Source organism: Zootoca vivipara, chromosome 5 (assembly GCF_963506605.1).
Source record: "Zootoca vivipara chromosome 5, rZooViv1.1, whole genome shotgun sequence".
NCBI lineage: Eukaryota > Metazoa > Chordata > Lepidosauria > Squamata > Lacertidae > Zootoca > Zootoca vivipara.
In genome coordinates this window covers 90,308,797-90,327,905 of record NC_083280.1, presented here as the reverse complement: position 1 = coordinate 90,327,905, position 19,109 = coordinate 90,308,797, and the positions used below count along the sequence as shown (strand labels likewise).

Below are 19,109 nucleotides of genomic sequence, written 5' to 3'. Positions count from 1 at the left end.
GTGCAGCTTGATTCACACAATCCTGTAGCAGTTTTACAAACGAAGCTGGGTTTTGAAATAAAGATTAAGCTTTTGGGACATGTTGGTACAGTTACCAGTAAATGACCAGTATGTTTTTTTCATGTTGTGTCCTCGGCCCAGTATACCTGAAGGAGCATCTCCACCCCATTGTTGAGCCTAGACATTGAGGTCCAGCTCCGATGGCCTTCTGGCAGCTCCCTCACTGCGAGAAGTGTAGCTACAAGGAACCAGGCAGAGGGCCTTCTCAGTAGTGGTGCCCTCCCATCAGATGTCAAGGAAATAAACAACTATCTGACTTTTAGAAGACATCTGAAGGCAGCTCTGTTGAGGGAAGTTTTTAATGTTTGATGTTGCTTTTTAGAAATTATTATTACTACTAATATTCTGTTGGGAGCCGCCCAGAGTGGCTGGGGAAACCCAGCCAGATGGGCAGGGTATAAATAATAAATTATTATTATTATTAGTGATGATTGTGATGCCTCACACCCTTCCACATAGTAGGGTACTATCCAGCTGTAGCTCTGCAGAGTACCATGAGACCAAAGGAGATGCTCCAGGTGTACTTGAACTCATCCCAAGGTCTCACATGCCATGCCGTAAATTGGCACAGAGTCTATCAGGACATAACATGACCACAGTTCCAGTTTTGCTGGGTGTGCCAGAATAATGACACAGCAGTTTCTCCGAATGTTCAGTGCACGCAGCTACCATGTGCAGAACTTGGCATGTACAGTGGTACCTCGACTTACGAAGGCGATCCGTTCCGCGGCGCTCTTCATAAGTCGAAACCTTCAGATGTTGAAGCGTCCATTTTGCGCATGCGCGGCGAAAATACTTCCAGGTTTGCCAACTTCGTAAGTCGAAACCTTTGGAAGTCAAGGCATTCGGAAGTCGAGGTACCACTATACATCAGTTTCAGTGGATTTCCCCCATCACCCTTGTCTTAATGAATTGAATTACAACAGTCCTGGTATTGCAGACGAATGATATAAGGGAAATGAACAACTGCTAAGGTGTTTTATTTTTATAAGCATTATCAGGGCTATCAGTACTGGAAATCCATTTTGCCAGGGTTGGCAATTTTTGCTGCATTTATGCGTTGTAAAAGTCCGGACTTCACCTCCCCAACAAAGCTGCAGTTATCAAAATTAACACCGTTTCTGTCCATTTACACCCAGAATGACCCAAGAAACTCAATCCTGAGTCATGATGGTTTAAACCAATGCGGAAACAACCAAATAAACAATGCTAGGAACTGTGTATTAATGAAGACAAAGCTAGGATTTTAGCCATGGGCGTAGCTGGGGAGGGAGGCAGAGCGCAGCTGCCACCCAAATTAAGCAAATCAATAAAAAAATACTTAACTGAGGTTCTGCCCACCCCAACATAAAACCTGTACCCCCCCCAGCATAAATCCTGGCTATGCACATGAATTTATCTTTGTTCAGCCTCCCAATAATCTGGTTAAAGGTTTCTTGTAGCTGATGTAGGTAGGCTCACTTGCTTTTATAAACTTATTTGCCTAAATGAAATTATGTATATATATTCATATACTTAGTCATACAGGATAGGCTTGGAGCTCGCTCTTAGGTTTCCAGGACTTTTTGCTACAAACTTCCTGTGCCTCATTGAGAAGGAGCTCCAGGGATTTTGCATTACTAGACTGTGAGGTAACTGAGTTATGTTAAATGGTATTCCAGTTTCCCTATATCTCCGTATTCATCAGGTAGGCACGTCCCATTTTATTTCTTGCCAGTATAGTGACATGGTGAAATTCTACTTGGTTTGATGGAATTGTAACTTGGATCAGTTGTATCTGAGAAGCAAGAGTGTTTGCTTGAATTTATCTAGCACACAACAGGGAAAGATTTTATGCAAGATACAGTAGTTGTCTTGTCTATCTGTTGGTGCCCAGCATTTTAACTTTGTCCACATTCTAGTGTCGTGCTAGGAACCCAGGTGGCGCTGTGGTTAAACCACTGAGCCTAGGGCTTGCTGATCAGAAGGTCAGCGGTTCGAATCCCTGTGGCGGGGTGAGCTCCCGTTGCTTGGTCCCAGCTCCTGCCAACCTAGCAGTTCGAAAGCATGTCAAAATGCAAGTAGATAAATAGGAACCGCTACAGCGGGAAGGTAAACGGTGTTTCCATGTGCTGCTCTGGTTTGCCAGAAGCGGCTTTGTCATGCTGGCCACATGACCTGGAAGCTATACGCCGGCTCCCTCGGCCAATAATGCGAGATGAGCGCGCAACCCCAGAGTCGGTCACGACTGGACCTAATGGTCAGGGGTTCCTTTACCTTTACCTTAGTGTCGTGCTAGCCAAGATGAGGAACTGGATTTCAAGAAAGCAGGGTCTCTTTTGCTCAATCTTAGTTCTTGGACTGACCATGGTGGGGAAAGGGGGGAAAGCACAGGGGAGAGGCTACATATTCATCCTCTGCCCATGTAATTTTCTGTATGTTTTACAGAAGAAACTGGCAACTACATCCTATGGGATGTTTAGCTGCTGTGTCACTAAATACTGGGCTCTTTTAGATGAAGCATAATCATTTCTCCCCAGGGTTTTGTTGGAGCATTAGCACAAAGCCAGAAGATTAACCTGAAAAATAGGTGCCAGGTGGAGCAGAATGAGATGATTCTCTGTTCACATTACACCTGCGGTGGATCAGATACTGCAGCTGTCACACTTCTGTGGGTGGCTTGAGTCCCAGTTCTAGGTGGTGTAAGCCACTGTCCAAAATAGTCACCAAGAAGGACAGGTTTGCAGCCGCAGTATAGCCCAGACTTACCAAAGTCAAGCACAGAGAATCAGGCTAGGTCCAAAATGTGACCCAGAAGCAGGATCAGGCAAAAGTCCAAGATCAGCACCTCAATGTCATATTCAGCATCTGGAAAGCTCGAGTGAGAGAGACCTTGTTAGCTTACAAGGTGGCCCCATACTCGTGGGCTGTGCAATAACTCTGGGTCGGTAGATGCATGGTGCTGTATGTTGCTTCGTGGTCTGCAGTTTGTGGCTCTTCTGGTGGCTCCAAGTGTTCTTCAGCAGATCTCAACTCAAAGAGCCTTTCAATGATATCCTCAGCACTGGTTCCAGGGGACCCTGTTGGCTGGTCAAGTCCTTGACCTGTGGAGTGTCTTGTTCATCCTCTGTGGATGCCGTATCTAGTACCAGCTGAGAGCTAGGCACAACAGCTACCTGGACAAACCCTTGTGTCATCCCCATGTACTGAAAGTACAGCTCAGTGCAACAAGAACTGGAAGCCTTCCATTGTTAGCAGCCACTATTGCAGGGGTAGGGAATCTTTGGCCTTCGAGGCCATTTCCCGCAAACCACACCCACCTGCCCCACACCTGTAGTTCAGTGTGACATAAAGTGTGGAACAAGTAGAGATGTGGCTGGTTTGCCTGCTCATGCAGCCAATCCCTGCAGAAATCAGAACTGAACTGATACTACATAGCTGCTACACATAGAATTGAATCCTGCTTTGTTTGGGTATGGGGGAGAGTTCCATATGGGGAACTATTTCACTCACCCAAGCCCTGAAGAAAGCAGGAATGGACATCCACTCCCATCCACCACCCCATGTGCATCAGCTAATGTGCAAGGGGTTCAATCCAGCTTGGTCAGTATCTCCCTCCCCATATGTCATGGGCTGGTTGGGTGCTGGGGAATGGTGGGAGGAACCAGCTGGGGAACCACCAAGGGAAGAAGGCACAGAGCCTGGGGGGTAGTGGTGGGATAACAATGAGTGACAAGAGGGAGAAGACTGGGAAGAGGAGGTGTTGAAAGCTGAAGAGGTAACAGGGCTTAGTGAGCTTGGAGAGTCTGTGGCAGAGAGCAGTCGAGAATCAGAGGCAGCAGCTGAAGCAGGCAAGTGGGAGGAGGGAAGTCAAGAGGCAGAGATGAGTCTGGCTGGTGAAGAGTCAGGGGTGTCTCCCCTTCCTGCTGTGATAAGTTCCCCCCCCCGGCTCCCAGAACCAGAAGAGGCATGAAAAGGGTGGAGGAAAGTTTGGCTTCGCTCAGGCATGGTCTCTGATTGCTTGGAAAAGGCCCTGAGGAGGCAGGGAATTTCAGTTTTGGCAACTGAATTTCATGGAGGAAGACCACTGGGAATGAGCTGCTCTGCTCATTAGGCATGACACTCAAGGCTGTGGAGATTGTGGTTTTGCTAATAAGGAGTTAACTCCATCTTTGAACCGTGTGATTACTGACCGGCATGCTTCTGTGATGCTACATGTCAATTATCTGATGTTGTTATGATGACAGATGATTGAGAACTGGGTGGTCTTTTCCACTTGTCAAAGTTGTCTTGTGGAGTGGGGAAAGGTAAGATCTGGCCAACTGAACCAATAAGATGCCTCACCTCCATGCTATAGTGATGTTCCTATATTACAACAATCACATTAGCATATGCTAACAGCAGCAGGTGACAGTAAAAGGGCCAGGTGGTGCATAAGAATGAGTTCAAAATGTAGTAAGTCCAGTTGACTGATTAATTTTATGGATTATATTTCTGTGCTGCTTTTCATTCAAATGAATCCCAAAGCAGCTTACAAACAATAAATGACAGTAACATGAACATCATTTGTTGTTGTTGTTGTTGTTTAGTCTTTTAGTCGTGTCCGACTCTTCGTGACCCCATGGACCAAAGCACGCCAGGCACTCCAGTCTTCCACTGCCTCCCGCAGTTTGGTCAGACTCATGTTGGTAGCTTTGAGAACACTGTCCAAGCATCTTGTCCTCTGTCGTCCCCCTCTCCTTGTGCCCTAAATCTTTCCCAGCATCAGGGTCTTTTCCAGGGAGTCTTCTCTTCTCATGAGGTGGTTCATCAATGTTAACCATTTTGATCAATTAAAACATATTGAAATGTCCACCGAAGTGTCTTAATTTCTTGTTCATTCAGCAGCCTCCTGCCCCACCAGTGGTCTATTGGTTATTTTTATGTATAGGGACCTTTCTTTCTGCATCTTTTGTTGTACTACATGAAAATGTGAAAATGTGGTCTGCACACATGGTTCATGAATGAAGCAGAGTTTCTGTGATGCAAATGTTAGTTCAAAAGCAATCTTATCTTTGTAGAAAGTCAACATGTTTGGTATTAAATAATAAAATAAATGTGACCCAGGGGGGCTACTAAAACTTATTTAACTGCTTAATAAACGTTACGCTCCAATATATATATTACTTTTCCATTTTGGGAAATTGTCCAGGCTAGTTGACGCTCCTTGGAATTTCCTTTTTTTTCCAATTATACTTACTGTGTTAATAAAGATCACTGTGAACTCTGTTGTGGCCAAATGGTCTCCCAGGACATGGTTCAACAATTCTGCGAAGAATCTCCAGCCAGATAACTACTCCTTAGCTCAAAAATAACAAGGCCGAATCTAAACAATTGTTCGTGAAATCTCCTTCTGCCTGTCTGCCTCAATTGAGCAATAAAAAGCCTGTGCACATTCTGGAATGTGTGGAGTGGGAAAGCACTTAACCTTCAGGTTTAGCGGTGTTACTACATTATATTATTCTGTTCAAGTCACAGTCCAAAGACCATACATTCGAGGATTTTTCCTGAAGAATCATAAATCTGATTTGTACATGCTTGTGTACTGAATGGCAGCATGACCTCTGTAATTCTTGTACAGAAAATATATGTTGAGATCCCATGAGTTCTTGTTGACTGAGAAGAGGACAGATAGTGGGAGAGATTATAGGTCTTGCATTTTTAATTGAACTCCAAGCTACCGGTAGTTTCTGTTTTTAAGCAGCCAAATTTAAAGCAAGATCTGAATTTGTCAAGCAGCTTGAAGCAGTCTCTTGGGAGTTGGACATGCCTGACATATGGCTTCACAGAAATGTCTTTCCAAATCAGCATGTGTTGGAGGCGCTATCTCGCCCTCAGGATTGTGGGTGCTCACCGCCGCAACATGGACATGCGACATCACACGCTCATGCCTGCTTGCAGTGCGCGTGACACTGCACACACGACGTGCAGGTGTTTGCATGTGACGTCAGACACCTGCGTTGTGGTGATGGTGACTCCCCTTCCTCCTTTTATCCAGTCAGAAGGGCAGCCTTTTCCATGGGCAGAAGAGCAGTGACCACCCTATATCTCAGCACATGCTCCACTTAGCCCACCTGGCCAATCTCTTGCTTTTGTTTCTAACCTGCTCTGCAAATTAAGAAGGGTGGCGCTGTGGTAAAAACCACAGAGCCTACAGCTTGCCAATCAGAAGGTCGGCGGTTCGAATCCCCGCGACGGGGTGAGCTCTTGTTGTTCGGTCCCAGCTCCTGCCCACCTAGCATTTCGAAAGCACATCAAAGTGCAAGTAGATCAATAGGAACCGCTACAGCGGGAAGGTAAACGGCGTTTCCATGCGCTGCTCTGGTTTCACCAGAAGCGGCTTAGTCATGCTGGCCACATGACTCAGAAGCTGTCTGCGGACAAACGCCAGCTCCCTCGACCTATAGAGCGAGATGAGCACCACAACCCCAAAGTCATCCACAACTGGACCTGACGGTCAGGGGTACCTTTGCATTTTTATGTTTTGCAACATACTCCGTTCTCAAAACTATTCATAGTTAGATATTCTTGATATCGAATGAATTGCCATTTCATGGGCAAAATCTTGTTCTAGAGAGTAAGTGCTAACCTCTTCTTCCAAAGCCATTTGGTCTTTGTCCTCCAAACATAAGCCCTTTCTCAGAGTTCTTTTATCTGTATGGAGAGAGGCAAGAATAATTCGTGATTGAAACAAAAAAAATAGTTTGCTTTCTGTCTGCGCAGACCCAAATTGCGAGGCAATAACAGATTTTCTATAAAAGCGTTGCAACACGTACTAGCTTCTAAAATTGTAAAAATATTGTTTCAAACGTGAATGTAAGAAATCACACATTAACATTCTTCTGGGGAGTAGAAATTGGTATGATTTCGATGACATGCTTACTATCTGCCACTAGCTTCCAGAGTACAGTTGGCATATTATAATAGACAAAACATTAATTAACTAACTAATTAAACTTGTACTGTAGCTTTTACCTTACAACTCCAGCATGGCTTTCAGTAACGAAGCAGAGAAGACAAATAATTAAAACTGCATAAAACAAAACCAACCAGCCGTCTGTAAAGTACCACTAATCAGCCCAACATCTTAATTACAAAGAACTGCAGAGAGAGAGAGAGCCTTTTAACTGGAGCCTGAAGTTTCTGCAGTGTTAGTGCAAGACACTCCTCAGAGCGGGTGTGTGTGTTATCTGCTCATGAATCACTGTATTTTGATGGTTATATCAGAAGCCTTCAATCTTTTTGCACCTGCGGCACATTTTTAAATCTTCAGAAACTGCTGTGGGTATCACAAAACATTAGTTTCCCAGAAGAAAAACAAGTGGAGATGGCAAACAACAGGCAACACACTTACATCCTCCTTAAAAACAAATAAAAAATGGTTAATTTGTACTCTCAGACAGTAACACCCCACCGCACCGCACCCCACCAAACAAAAATAAAATATGAGAGGGAGGGGCAGGAGGTCAATCGTTCCAATTAGACTTTTTTCTTGGTGATTTAAAAGATGACTTAATTAAAATCAACCCTCCCTGACAGTTATAAATGCTTTCTAAATTTATATAGTCACTAAGAAATGAGACTACTTGCTGAGGCAATGTAGGGGGAAGGGAGTGAAGGGGAAAGACAACTGTATATTTTTTAAGGTTTTAACAGGGTAGCAGTCAGAATTCCACCCCCACCCCCAATGGTATCTGATAAAAGAGCCTCTGCGCTGGGATCTAAACTGAAGATAACTCAGCTGCTCAGGGAGACAGGTGTACGATCCCCGATCTCTTTTTATATCCAAACAGAATGGGGATTCCAGTTGCTTGTAGTTCTAGGCAAGGGAATTACATCAGCACATTTATCTCTCTCTGTGTGTGATCCGAAGTATCCTGTATGTTCCTGCGTATAAGACTACTTTTTAACCCAGGAAAATCTTCTCAAAAGTTGGGGGTCGTCTTATACGCCGGGTCGTATTTCTTATATGGCAAGTATATCCCAAACTCTATATTTTAACTGGAAAAGTTGGGGGTCGTCTTATACGCCCAGTGTCTTATATGCCGGAATATGTTGTTGTCGTTTAGTCGTTTAGTCGTGTCCGACTCTCTGTGACCCCATGGACCATAGCACGCCGGAATATACGGGTACTTAAACAAATAAAAGTTATCATAACTGATTTATTCACTACAAATGCCCTTATGAATTCACATGGCTGTTGTTGTTAATTAAATTTATATACCGCCCTTTATCAAAAGATCTCAGGGTGGTGTACGACATTATAAACATGTTACAAAGCATCAATGATAAAAACATAGGCTGTCTGTCAGTATGCTTTTTACTAACAAATGGCAAATTCTTAGATAATCTGCTCTTTCCTTTTTAAACATGGTTTCTTCAAATTCTGTTAACATTCTGATTGCGTTCCAATATTTCTGAATAGAAAGTGTCATTTGAAAATACTCAAACCATTCCAGATTCTTAGGATATCATTTGTTTCTTAATCTGGCATGATCAATTTTTTTTTGCATTTTTAATAACATTTTGCACCTAAATAGATGACTTTTTTGTTTGACCTCTGATATTGAAATTTGTCTGCAGCTCAGCTAAAACTGATTCAGAGGGAGATATTTTATTGCGGCGCCATATTTTTCACCAATTGGGTACTAAAAATGGCTCCTCATTATTGTTCTGTACGTTTTCTCTCTATTTTTTTTTTAAAGCAGTGCAACTTGAAATTTGCTCTCAAGTGCACACGTTGCGCGTTCTTACATCCCTGAGTGGACAGAAAAGGCTGGTCAGCGGCTTTCAAACAAGACACGCTCCACCCGGTTCCCCTCCCAGACCAATACGCCTGAAAATATGTTATAAGACTTTGCTATCAAGCCATCACTCCAAGGAACAATGTTATTCAGTGAGCCTGGCTACCATGGGGATATTCCAGGACAATCTACTGCAGTACCACCTTATCCCTCATTTCTATCTCCTCCATCCTGTCCCCTTGCTGCCCCTCTGTATCTCTCCCCACCCCTTTGGTGCAGTTAGGAACTTCGTGTGGGGCTTTCCACACACATATCCTTCAAATCATTTCCTACTTTTTCACCATTGTGGGAGTTTTCTAGGAGGTTGCTTGCTCTCGGGTAATATCCACCACTGACTCTCAAGTCTGTGTGAACCAACAGGACATTTGCTCCTGTTCCCCCCCCCCCCCAGAATAGGTAATATTTCGAACTCTTCTGTCAGTACTTCTCTTCTGTTTCCCTGATCTCGCTGTCCTTTCTGCCTCCTGTCATTTGCATTTGAGTTTTCCTCTTTGCGCTTAGGCCTCGATTGTAGCTTATCAGTCTCCACTCCTTATATGGCTACTGAAATATTCCCTGCCAAACCTATCTCTTTATCCAGCTGTACGTTTTTTTTTTTGGTCTGGGAAGGGTGATGCATAAGAAATTAATGTATGCATTTTACTTTGGCACTTTTGCTGCCTGTGACCCTTTTTGGGGTTTTGCAGTAAACAAAAATTCTGCTGTCCCCAAATTGGGACTCCATCGATCTACTGCTATATTTTTTTCAGTGCTAATCAGAGTGCAGGGCAACACCCCTGTGGTAAGTTGCTGTTCAGGACCTGGGGTGTTGAAAGTCACATATCCACTGGTGATGTTTGTTTATATATGCACTGTGTATATAAAAAGGTAAAGGACCCCTGACAGTTAAGTCCAGCCACAAACGACACTGGGGGTTGCGCCGCTCATCTCACTTTACTGGCCGAGGGAGCTGACGTTTGTCTGCAGATATTTTTCCGGGTTATGTGGCCAGCATGATTAAGCTGCTTCTGGTGAAACCAGAGCAGTGCATGGAAACGGCGTTTACCTTCCCGCCGGAGCGGTACCTATTTATTTGCTTGCACTTTGATGTGCTTTCAAACTCCTAGGTGGGCAGGAGCTGGGACCGAGCAACGGGAGCTCACCCCGTCGCGGGGATTTGAACCGCCAACCTTCCGATCGGCAAGCCGAAGGCTCATATACTCAGCCTGAATAGCTCAGTTGGTAATGCTGATAACATGAAGGTTGCAGGTTCATTTCCCATATGGGTCAGCTGCATTGCAATGGGTTGGACTAGATGATTCTCAGGGTCCCTTCCAACTCTACAATTCTATGATTCTATGTACAGTAATGCATAACCAAGGGCACATGTTTGAAACCCTAACTGGTACTGGAGTGAAAGCATCAGCTGTCTGAAGACACCTGCGTATGAGAGTGCAGAACGTATGAATTACTGGAAGACATCTCATTTTATTTTGTTTGGACATATTATTGGGAACATGTTGCTGTTAAAATTGCAAATGCCAAGAAAAACGCATTACAAAACTGAACTTCAAATCCTTTCAAGGGTGGTGGAGAGAGTTTAGCTGAGCATTCCAAAAGCTTTGGAATACAACATTGGGTTTGTGCTCAGTTTTTCCCTGTACTTGTTCCATGGTGTCCTAATATTTAGCATCACATAGCACAATGGACTTGCTTCATAACCATCCGGTTGAGTATTAGATTCTTGCTTCTCTTCAATGAGAGAAAATTCATTTATTCAGAAAAGGCAAGTGGGAGAGTACACCTAGGGCTGTATCACCTTAGGGCGCAAGTTGGGAAAATTATTTCTTTGAACGTTCTCACACACCAGCATCTCTTTGCATGCAGAAATGCTAGTATGTTAGGCACAAGGTTAGAATGTATCGTTTTAACGGCCAACTCTGTCACTAATTTTGGTTCTCAGATTTGTCATTTATAACTTTGCCCAGCTGTTTGCTGCATGTTATTAATTAAATTGCTTTATTATTACATTTGTATCCCACTTTTCTTCCAGGTTTTTTAAATAAACATCTAGAAAATGTTTACAAATTGATTTTATCATCATTTTTTAAAAAAATTTAAAATAAAAAAATTCCTTCCAGCAGCACCTTAAAGACCAGCTAAGTTTTTATTTTGGTATGAGCTTTCGTGTGCATGCACACTTCTTCAGATAAAAACTTAGTTGGTCTTTAAGGTGCTGCTGGAAGGAATTTTTTGAATGTTGCTTCGCCTACGTCAGACCAACACGGCTACCTACCTGTAACTAAAAATTTAAAGTTTACCACAAATTCAACAGAGAAATGCATAGCTGCCAAGTTATCCCTTTTTTAAAGGGATTTTCCCTTATGCTGAATAGGCTTCCTCGCGAGAAAAGGGAAAACTTGGCAGCTATGCAAATGGGAGGGGGCACAGAGAGAAGAGAGTGGTGGGAGAGGAATTTTACAATTTATCAAGATGTGAGTACTGGCACCTCATGTTTCACCCCCCAAAAAAGACTACTGTTATACAATCCATATAAAGTGTTGTATTCTTTGACAGTGTCTTAAACTTTCATCAAGAAAATTAAACATGTGACTTTTTCTTCCTTCCCTTGCTTAGGCCCACCCAGAATTTCCGATAAAGTGATCCATCGGCAATCTGTGAGATTAGGAAGAACCATCAAGCTCCTTTGCCCCGTGGAAGGTGACCCCCCACCTCTTACTATGTGGATGAAAGATGGAAGAACCATCCACAGCGGTTGGACGCGGTTCAGGGTCCTCCAACAGGGGTTGAAAATCAAAGAAGTGGAAAGCGAGGATGCAGGAACATACATCTGCAAAGCCACCAATGGTTTTGGTAGCATGAATGTGAACTACACCCTGATTGTGATTGGTGAGTACCAAGACTGCTCTTCAGAGATGTGAGCCTTTGACGGCTGCAGATGTGCTCTGTAAATAATCTACCAGACCCTAGTTAAACTAGTCTGTCTCAATATTGACAAGCATTTGCGGTGCTGCATGTCTCTTGTGTTGCAGCCAGCAGCTTCAAGATAAGATTAGCCAGCCTTGTGCCAAAGGTTGCAAACAGACAGGAGTGATGCAATAATAGCTGATCACAGCGAGTTCCACACAGGAAGGGTTGAGTGATAAGGGGAGGTCACACTAGCCTTTGTGGTTGCTGCTGGAACATAATTGTTCTCAAAACAACCCTTTCTTCACACCCATGTTTCACCTTGGGTAGCAAGGCAGTGTGCTACCGTTATTATCAAGAATAGCGCAAGGTGCCATAAATCATAGAGTCGTAGAATTGTAGAGTTGGAAAGGGACCACAAGGTCCTGAAATGCAGGAATCTTTTGCCCAATGTCGGGCTTGAACCCATGAGTCTCATGCTCTACCAACTGAGCTATATCTATCTTCTATCTCAGGGGTTCCCAACAAAATTTTCTTGAGGACCCCTCATTGAGCCGCTATTGTGACAAGGACCTCCATTAATTCCTAATCCTAAATCTAATTCCTAATTCCTAATCTAATTTTTACAGTAAACTTAACACTGATCTTGGAATGGTTAGGTTCAAGGGATGCCGACGATTTAGGTTCAATGGACACTGACAAGATTGGTTCGAGAGTCACTGACTTACTTGCTTGAACATCAAATGCATTATCTTCCTCTTCATCTGTAGGCCTTTGTCGTTTTAACGAACCACTTTTTAACCAACGGTCCATTTTTAACTACGTGAACTGTAGCTTCCGCGAAAAACAACACTTTGTTTACAAACACTACTGTTTTGCAAAGAGGCAGCGCGCGCCAGGGAGGAGGGAGGGGAATGGAGAAGACAGGGTACCTGCGCAGTAGCGCACAAATGAAGCCGACGCGCGCAAAGCATCTTGGGGAGGTGAGCGTTAGTAGAATGCGTGCGCTGCCTCTTTGCAAAACAGTAGTGTTTGTAAAGCGCCACCTAACGGCATACAGCAGAACTACTGCCTCTATCTAATTCTAGTTTTGCGCTAGACTCTGCTCATGCAGGAAGCGGCCAAAACAAAAAAATCTGTTATCATACGAAATATATTTAATATATTTTTTATTCTAATAGCATCTTGCGGACCCCTCTGGCATAGCTCGCGGACCCCCTGGGGGTCCGCGGACCACCTGTTGGGAACCACTGTTCTATCTTATCTTATCTTCACCTTTCTCCAAGACCGCTTGACCATTTGTGTTCAAATTTGCCCACAATGTCACATGGGGATATGCGAGTGTTTGCATGCACTTAGATTGGACAGATGTCATACCCGTGACAGGTAAAAACCTGAATTTGTCTTAAAAAAAACATAGCGCCCTCCAGTGGACATCAAAGGAAGATGACCTCACGCGCCTGAGGAAACAGAGAGAGAGGTGCAGTTATGTCATACGCCTGTCCTGGGAAACGGGGACCCTGACTAGGCCACAGCAACGCGTGGCTGGGTACAGCTAGTATATTATAAAGTTTTACTGGTGGCTTAAAAATACGGGGTGGGGAGAATCTATTCTGCCTGTGCATTTCACCATAATATTCTGAATGAAGAAATAGGTGGTCTACAGCCACAAAGGAGAACACAGAGTGGCAGGGTTTTTTAAAAAAACCCAATTAAAGACTAGCCCTGCCCCCAAATTAATTTGGGACCAGATCCAGGTTAGGTTACCTGGAATCAGATTGGGGTGGGGAACTGTTCATCAAGCTGAATAAAGCCTCCTTTTTAGTATTTTCTTTTTCTCCTCATCTTTGCAAAATAACTTTTCTCTTTATAACCTGCCTTTCTTCTGGAAAACAGATTTTTTTTTTTTACTTCTGTTTCAGAAATCATCTCCTTGGGGAGAGCATAGGTTTGATCATCCAAATTAATAAAGGAGAGAGCTAATCAAACTTATCAAAGCTTGCTTAATTTACTCCCTAACATGCCATGCACAGTGATGCCAGTTTGTAGATTATGATGATTTATAAAATTCATCTGAAAACGGCACCTAATACCATGTAAGTGGAGACTGATGGGTTTAGGTATTGATATACTTGCTAAAAGGTAATTTGCTTCTGCCTGAGCTAAAAATAGCATCTCTTCAGTGTTCCAGAACGTGTTTCTCATTTGTACAATAGCTACCACGCACTTGGATAGTTTCTGTTTGAAAATACTATTCCTCCTGGTGCCTCATATTTGTGGCTCACTAATGCTGTTTCTATTTAAACTCTGTTTATATTTTCTGTCAGGGGCTCCAAGCGAGCACAAGGGGTGACTTGTTCAAACGTTTCACTTGACTCCACATTTAAAGTACATATGGCAAAGGCTGGGTGTTAGGGAAAATGCTCTTTTTTGAAAGCTACTCGTTTTGTGTGAAGTTCTGGGATATAATATATATATATATATATATATATATATATATATATATATATATATATATGCTGTGAGAACCAGAACCAACCCCTATTTCAGAAACCCAAGGATTCTGTAGAACAGATGGGAAATAAGTCCCATTTCTTTTGGATCTCAGGATACAGATATGTTTCTAGCGCCATACTTTTCGCTCCATACGATGCACCTGACCATAGGACGCACCTAGTTTTTTAGAGGAGAAAAACAAGGAAAAAATATTTTGCTTTCTTGAATTGTCCTAGGCATAGCAGCCAACTCCTAGAGGCCTAGGTGCCTTTGCCCCGCCCCCATTAAATATTTGAGGAAGTCGTCCCCCCCCCCTCCATGTTGATGGGCATTGTCATTCATATACCCTGTTTCTCCTAAAATAAGACATACCCATAAAATAAGCCACAGCAGGATTTCTAATCATTTGTGCAATATAAGCCATACCCAGAAAATAAGACATAGTGATAGGCGCAGTTCTGGAGGGCCCCAAGGAAGAGGTGAGGCTGGACGCGTAATAAAAAATAAGACATTCCCTGAAAATAAGCCACTGTGGGTTTTTTAAAAGGAAAAATAAATATAAGACAATGTCTTATTTTCGGAGAAACACGGTAGTGTGCATACACTTTGTCTTGAGATCAGTTGCAGAGGTTCTCAACCTGTGGGCCCCCAGATGATGTTGGACTACAACTCCCATCATCCCTCAACTCCCATCATCCCTGAGCTCTGGCCTTGCTAGCTAGGGGTGATGGGAGTTGTAGTTCCACAACATCTGGGGACCCAACAGGTTGAGAGAGGCTGATACGGTATGTGAGGTAGGGCTTACCTGCCCCCCATATTTTATTCAAATTGGAAGAGGGAGGGAGGGAAGGAAGGGGTGAAAGAGAGAGGGGGGAAGGAAGGAGGGAAGGAAGGAAGGGGTGAGAGAGAAATGGAGGGAGGGAAGAGAGAGAAGGAAGGAAGGAAGGGGGGAGAGAGGGGGGGAAGGAAGGATGGATGGATGGAAGCTGGGAGGAGGGGCGGAAGGAGCTCCCTTCCGTTTCTCCTCTCACTTCGCTCACTGTCACGGAAGCAGTCCAAGAGCCGGTTTCCCGCTGCACGCGGCTCTAGCTCTGCCATTCACTCCATTGGACGCAGGGACTTTCCCCCTTCCTTTTTGGGAGGGAAAAAGTATGTCTTATGGAGCGAAAAATACGGTACATCTATTCTATTCTCAACAAAACACCATCCTCCCAGGTGAGGTGCAGAAGGAACTTGTGACAAGTTCTCTCATCCAACTTCCTCCAGGCTTTTAAAAAAACCTGAATATTTCTAACGTATCTTAACTAAATTAGCCTTTTTACGAGAACTGGCAATGCTTATATTCCATTCTTCTGTTTTTACCTAGTTTCTGCTGCCACCTGATCTCAGGGCCTTACAATCCAAGGATACTTTTCTTCTTTACCTCTGCAAAAAATAAAAAAATAAAAACCCAAGCAAACCTGCAAGCTAAACCAAAAACCAGTCTGAAATAGAATGTACAGTTTCCTCCCATAGCTGAGCTTAAAAGGTTTTGTGGCTTACCACAAAGGTTTTGGATGCTAATTACAGCGAAGAGACAGAATTTAATCCAAATTCACATTCCAATGATTAAGTACAAGAGTTACTTATCTGTTAGAGCAGTGGTTCCCAATTAGCTATATACAGCGGGGCCCCTGTTTTTAAAAAGCCAAGCCATGGGCCCCCTATTTTTGAAAATTTGTGATACCTTTGTTGTAGTTTTTGGTATGTGAATGGTGCCCCGGACCCCCTACATGGATTCCTTAGGGTCCATGGACCCCCAATTGGCAACCACTGCTAGAGAGTCATCTGTAGTCCTGAAAAACAATGGTGCTGTATATTTTGTACAGCTTCTGCATAAAAATCTTTGCACGTAGCCCTTCTCTTCAGCTGCCACTGAATGCCCTTTTCTTAGTCTTTTTATTTTTTTACCACTGGTCATTCAGCAACTAAATATAAGTATTAAAAGTAAGCTGAGGCCCTAATACGTAGGTCTTTAATCACTTAAAAATGAAGAGCCCATGCAGGTAAAAGGTAAAGGGACCACTGACTGTTAGGTCCAGTTGCGGACGACTCTGGGGTTGCGGGACTCGCCTCGCTTTATTGGCCAAGGGAGCCGGCGTACAGCTTCCAGGTCATGTGGCCAGCATGACTAAGCTGCTTCTGGTGAACCAGAGCAGCGCACGGAAACGTCGTTTACCTTCCCGCCAGAGCGGTACCTATTTATCTACTTGCACTTTGACGTGCTTTCAAACTGCTAGGTTGGCAGGAGCTGGGACAGAGCAATGGGAGCTCACCCTGTCGCGGGGATTCGAACCGCCAACCTTCTGATCAGCAATCAGGGTTTAACCCACAGCGCCACCCATGTCCCAAGCAGGTTATATCTTACAAAAGTAGTTTCTATACAGAGAATGTAACCATTTCTAGGAGCCTGAAGGAATTTTGCCTCTTTCTGCAATAATATGTTAAGTGATGCTTGAGGGTTTAGTTTTTTTTAAAGTTATTGTCTGCAGGTTGCAAAAGTGCCTTCCTTCACTCCACGCATTGCCTTACCCTAAGTCATCCACAGGGCATGTGCCATTCTTAAGAGCCACAGTTTGTGAATTCATGTGTCTTTCATCTGCAGAGTGCAGTTGAGGATATCATCCACAAAAGCACCTGTTTAAATACTGCTGTTTATTAGAGCTCTTATTTTACCAAAAATGTAGCTCTTGAAGGCAATAGTACAATTTTTACTGTACACAGCATTACCTTCTGTCACAGGGCACTGGTGGCTACTCTAGAGTAACGACGCCAAGACGTTGCCTTTTCATGCTTTTATTATGTGCAGACTATTTACAGTGCGGCAGCTATACAATATACATGTTCTCAGTCTGGGTCAGTATGGGGATTCCCGTGTTTTCCTCCAACAAAGTAGTCTTGGGATCCCCAATCTCCTCCCCCTCTTCTTCACGCGCAACTCCGGAACTGGAGGGATGGGTCTCCTAGCCGTGCTTTCCGACCTCCCTCTTTCCCTTTCCCTTCCTTCCTCTCCTGGTCGGCGCAGGGGCTCTGTGACCCTGTCAGACCCCTGCCCTCTGCTTCCTGTTTCTCCGTTGGAATCATCTCCCTCCCCACTCCCGCTGGTGCTTGGAGAGGAACTCGTCACGATGGGAGGGGGTAGTCTATAGTTCCTGTCCCTCACACCTTCAAAATAGCCTTTTCTCACTGAACTGAAGAAGTGTGCATATCTGAAGAAGTGTGCATGCACACAAAAGCTCATACCAATGACAAACTTAGTTGGTCTCTAAGGTGCTGCTGGAAGGATTTTTTTTTATTTTGTTTCGACTACGCCAGACCAACATGGCTACCTACCTGTAACTAGATCGCTGAACTGGTTATTGCTTGATTGTATTTTACAAGTTCTACGAAGTACAATCTTTGATACTTTGGCATATATATTAAAATTTGTAATAAGAGTCTATTTTTAAAACATAAGATTCAACATATATACCCACAGAGAGATACTTTGGCTGCCATTTTTTGTTTATTCAGTATGTTTCTTGACATAGAGCCCAAAATGTCTTATTTGTGCAGAAAAGATGGTCTGTATGACAGGTCTCTGGTGATCTCATTAATTGGTATCTCAAAACATCATTTTTAGCATTAAAAAGCTGAGGAAGCACATGGAATGAGAAATGTTGATGGCATCTGACATCTCTGTTTACACTGTTGGCTTCTTAACAAACATTTATCTGCATGTATTTGCTTCAGTTTTGGCCCTTGCTATTTGTCCAGGACCAATGAAACAAAAATTTTGAGACTTCAGAACAAATTAAAAAGCAAACAAAAATAGGTAAGAATGAAACTCTCTGATACTGATCAATGAATATACCTTTAGCAGAGTGAAACAGCTGGCCTCAGGTGCTATGAAAGAGCAACATTTAGTTGGCTATTTATTTTATTGTTCTTGTATTTTAATTGCCTGGGGTGGTAGGGAGGCGCATGTAGGATTTTCTGCTGCAGGTTCCACAGTAACTTGACTGGCTTTGGGTACATTTTTGGGGGGGTGCGGGGGGGAGCATTTTGGCCTTGGCGGGAGGAGTTCTTGGTTTGGCCTTGGATCAGCATTATCTCTGTTTGAGAGGGAAGCAACATATATCCGTTATAAAGAATTGCTGACTTTTCTTGTGGTAGCAGACCATCTTTTTTCACCCAGCATTGGACGAAGCTAAGTCTACACTTTCTAAGAGGACTGGCGTCAACAGTTATTGCAAGTGGCACTGAAGGAACAGTTAACAAAACATACATGGGTAGATGGACAGCTTTTGTGACATATGGGCCAGCCTTGTTCAATATGCTAGGGTTGCAGAGCATGGCGTATATACCTGGTGCATATGGATCTTTGTAGAAGGACATTCTGGGATGACAAGACTTTTACTTTTGAGGAGCTATGGAAATACATAATTCTACTTACCGGGGTTGCTTTCTTTGAATGTTTTGGCAGCAGTTCTGTGTTGAAATTCCTCCTGGTGGTTGTAAATAGTTCACTTTGTGTACATGAAAAAGAATAAAACTACAGTTTTAACAAAAGTCGCAGAGCTGCTACTTTATTTCTAATGCATTGGCCACATTCAGACTATTATATTGCAGCTTAATAAAGCAAGGTTTGAACAAACCTCATGCTCCTTCATTCTTCCCAACACTCAAGCCAGAATATTATCATTTCCTGTTATGTCTGAATGAACTGAGAATCTTTGGTTAACAGCTTCTGAACAAGCCAGGATATTAAGCCAACTTTAAATCATGGCTTCATATCCTAGCTTG

At 43.4% G+C, this 19,109-nt stretch overlaps 1 protein-coding gene across 3 annotated transcripts in view; it reads left to right on the top strand.

Annotated features, from left to right (window-relative positions):
* Positions 1-19,109, top strand: part of FGFRL1 (fibroblast growth factor receptor like 1) — a 169,385-nt gene that overhangs the window by 73,224 nt on the left and 77,052 nt on the right. For all 3 annotated transcript variants that reach the window (XM_035138360.2, XM_035138357.2, XM_035138358.2), the window contains exon 3: positions 11,499-11,771. In XM_035138360.2, coding sequence (XP_034994251.2) covers positions 11,499-11,771 — 273 coding nt within the window. The remainder of the gene's footprint in view (positions 1-11,498; positions 11,772-19,109) is intronic.